Source organism: Gavialis gangeticus, unplaced genomic scaffold, assembly GCF_001723915.1.
Source record: "Gavialis gangeticus isolate Ggan-Ray unplaced genomic scaffold, GavGan_comp1, whole genome shotgun sequence".
Lineage (NCBI taxonomy): Eukaryota > Metazoa > Chordata > Crocodylia > Gavialidae > Gavialis > Gavialis gangeticus.
Genome location: NW_017729034.1, coordinates 12,026,892 through 12,030,672, shown reverse-complemented (window position 1 = coordinate 12,030,672; position 3,781 = coordinate 12,026,892). Strand labels below are relative to the sequence as shown.

Genomic DNA, 3,781 nt, shown 5'->3' with positions numbered 1-3,781 from the left:
GCACACCCAACACATTCCAAGCAAACATATCCCAAGAAAGCATATTCAAATGAAGCCTAAAAGGGGTTGGAACTTAGGCAGAGCAATGTCAATTTCAAACCTAAAGGTGCTGAATCATAATTTGCTGATTGGATAAACCCAAGTCTGGGTAGTAACCTTTTATGATAATTTTAACATTTTTCAATCCCATAGGGTAACAACTATAGGGCAACATTATGAGTGGCTCTGAGGCCAACAGACTAGCATAAGACTAGGTATAAAAAGCATGTGCAGCAGGTAACCAGCAGGAAGGAGGGAACAGAACAGTCATTTCTGTCCCACGCCCGGACCCCAGATTCCTGGTGTGAGTGAGGATCGGTTCCTGATCCAGGGACCTTCCCCAGTAACCCTCTGACAGCATTGATCAAGGGATACCTGACTTCGCTGGAATCACTTGACACGGACCTGGCATTGAGCGACTATTGATAAGTCGCCAACCCATGTCTGTCTATCTGCTGTTTTGAACAGCCCAGTGGCTAATACCCTCACAGTGTCCAGTTGGCCTGCGACAGAACTGATCTATCTATCTGTTGTTATTATTTATTATTAGCTCTTCAATACTGTATTAACTGCTTATTGCATTTATCTTTCTGTTAACTGTTGTGTGTGTGTAAGCTATAATAAATTTGCCTTTGCTTCACTCCCAACTTTGCCTCCTCAACCCAAAACTGAATCAAACAGCCCAGTTGGCCTGTGATAAAATTGATACACTCAGTGCCCTGCTGGCCTGTGACACACAAAGCAGGATTCTCCTTCACTCTGTGCTAGTGCTGCTGCTAATACCCAAGTTCAGCTCTGGCTGACACATGGCAATGGCCACATGACAGATCCAGCACCAGCTCCTTGCCAGAAGAATGCCTCCCCTCCCCCTCCAGCATCTCAGCAAACAAATCCTGCTCACCACCCTCCTCCTCATGGCATCTGGAAACGCTATCTTGCCCAGCAGAGCATAGGCACCAGGGAGCCCCCCATTCAACTCTCTCCACTCAGCCTCTCCCCCTGTCCCAGCCTCGCAATCCCTACCAATGTGCAGGTCTCCTTGGCTTCTGTGGTACGGCGGTGGAGAATGTCTCTGTGCAGCACAATCAGCAGGAAGAGGAAGCCCAGCAGCACATGGCCCATGTTGCTGAGGACATTGTTGAAGGCACTGTGGGGAGGAAAGGATATCCCTAAGATGTAGATGGGCACGTGCCACAAAGGTGAGTTGGAGCAAGGCAGGTTGGAACAGACCAGTCAATCACCCCAAACCTGGGCTGGTTCAAGCAGGCAGCAAAGACATGTATGTTAAAGCCAGAAGGGCCAGTAGTATCCTCCTGCTAGTCTGACCTCCTGCCCAACTCTGGCCAGGGTATGGCACCCAAAAAACACAGGTAGTCTTAAGCTGGAGGGAAGGTTTGGCACAGCAGCAATGAGGATCCAAGGTGTCTGATTTCACATGCCCCACAGCCTTAGCTGCTCAGCAGAGCAGGTCTGGCCTGGCCCAGTGATCCGATTTACTAGACACCCCAACAAGGTTCTTCCATGCTGTCCCTTTGAACAGTGACTTCTTTGACCCAGCCAGGCTGACCTGGACCCCTCTGAAAAGCTGCTACTCCCCAGGTGTCTGAAGTAAAGGCTGAGCAGCCCTGTGGCCCTCCCCCCATCCAGTGAGTAGATGTTTGTCAGGACAGCCGTAGGAATGACCTTTGGGGACTCCCATGCAAATACTCCACTCAAAGTCTGGCACTCGCAGTTTGTCTTCCCTTGTGCCTGAGGGCTCTGGGCTCCACTGACTGTCTCAATGGAAAATCATCCCTGCCATTCAGACAGGGCATGGGGAGACCCTACTCCCAGCCCTGCCCTCCTAAGGATGTCATGAATGCCATCTTCATAAACTGGGCCAGTATAAAACACGCTCTCCTAAGGAGGTTCCCTTCCCCATGAAGCAGTATCTGAGAAAGACAACAGTCTTCGAGCAGGTGTGGCTGAGAGACAGTCTCGCACCCAGAAGGGGAAAGTACATGCTGGGGTTCACTCACCTCAGGACACCCAAGGGGTGCGCACACAGGAAGTTGTAGTAACAAATGTCCTGATTGCCCGTCACATTCACAACCTGCAGAGAAGGGGGGGATTGGACAGAGAGCTGGCATTAGCTTGTCCTTACAACACTGAAGGCAGAGCAAGTCGGATCAAGGCAGCCTTGTCCTTTCAGGTAAGACACAAATACCACAACGTGCCCCCTACTAACTTTGCCTTCCGAAGAGCCCAGCCCACGGCCTGTCTCACTGCACCTACAGACCATGGATCCCCAGTGTTGGCAAAGACCTGGCATAGTCATAACAGTCTCTGGCTCTTTAACCGATTCTGAAGCTACATGTGTGATCTGAGGTAGCAGGCAAGGGGCCACACTGCTTAAATACTCTGGCTGTTTAAAGACATCATGTTTTTCTAGGCTTAATCCAGACTATAGCCGTCACTACATATATGTGAACGCCTGTAGTCCAAATTAAAATTAGCTCCAGTCTGAATTATCTAATCCTCACTGAATGAGGATTAAAGTTAATGCAGACCATGGCAGTCCAAACTAGTCAATATAAACTGTATTAATTAACATGTATATATGGCAGATGTGTAGGGCTTGCTGTTGCTCATGCCCACTACCAGGTGTAGCAAGTTAGGGCAGTTTTATGACTCTGAGTGGTGGGCAGTGCCTAACACCCCCTGCTGTCTCTACTGCAGAAGTGAAAAAATGCAAGAAAACCTCACTGACTGTCAATGATCAAATCATCTATTAACCCTTAATTCGAATTCAAATTGGATTCGAACCGTGTGATGCAAATCAGTTCACCCGATTTAGAAAATGGTAAGCACATCAACAAACTGCCTCCGACATGACATAAGAAAGCAGGGAGCTACATATACATTTCAAAGTAAAACCTGTAAGGGGTGAGAGACTGGAATACCTGGGAAGAGGCTAGAGACAGAGGCCATGTGTAGATGAAATGTGAGGCGTCTGAGCATGACACTTTCAAGCGGACTGAATGCTTTTGAACTGCTTTAATGGTGTCAGTGTTTGCATGCCTCAGCAGTATATTGCACATTAATTTCAGCCACTGTAGGAAATTCAGCAGCGTAATGTGCCTTAAATGATTTGGGGTGCAGCAAACTAAAACTCCTTTGACCACAGGGGTCAGAATGCCCTACCTAGCTCTCCAAAACCCTTCCTGCCCTGCAAGGCACGTGCCTGTTAAATAGGAGCACTGGGTATGCAGTTCAGTAGGCCTGGGCTGCTACACAGGAGGTGTCACTTTGTTTCTGAAGGAGCTGCCCACATGCTTCTATCCCCTCCTGCTCTAGCAACCAGCCCATGGCTGAGGTTTCCGCTGGCTTCCAGTATGAAATGCTGGCATGTCTGTATTGGTCTGTCTTTACCCAGATTACAGGGTTGAGCCAGAAGATGGGCAAGTTTAGGACCTAACACTTTGGAAATAGGTACAGTCATACCTATTGGATGGGATGAGAGGATGGGGCAGAGATGGAATTAGGACTAGCTTCCCAGATTAAGGACAATAAGAAGTCCTTCTTTAAATACATAGGGGGTAAAAAGAAGGTCCCGGGTAATGTGGGGCCCCTGCAGGACGCGTTGGGAAATTTGGTCGTCACACCAGATGACAAAGCTAACATGTTTAAGGATTTCTTTGCCTCCGTCTTCCTAAGTAGGGACCAGAACAGCCACCTCCCTGCTGGGCCCCCCTCGGGCCTC

General features: G+C 48.8%; 1 protein-coding gene across 5 annotated transcripts in view; it reads right to left on the bottom strand.

The window, feature by feature from the left end:
* SIDT1 (SID1 transmembrane family member 1) overlaps positions 1-3,781 on the bottom strand; it is a 111,085-nt gene that overhangs the window by 16,751 nt on the left and 90,553 nt on the right. For all 5 annotated transcript variants that reach the window (XM_019527489.1, XM_019527491.1, XM_019527488.1 and 2 more), the window contains 2 exons: positions 2,058-2,131; positions 1,063-1,186 (listed from right to left, as the gene is read on the bottom strand). In XM_019527489.1, coding sequence (XP_019383034.1) covers positions 1,063-1,186; positions 2,058-2,131 — 198 coding nt within the window. The remainder of the gene's footprint in view (positions 1-1,062; positions 1,187-2,057; positions 2,132-3,781) is intronic.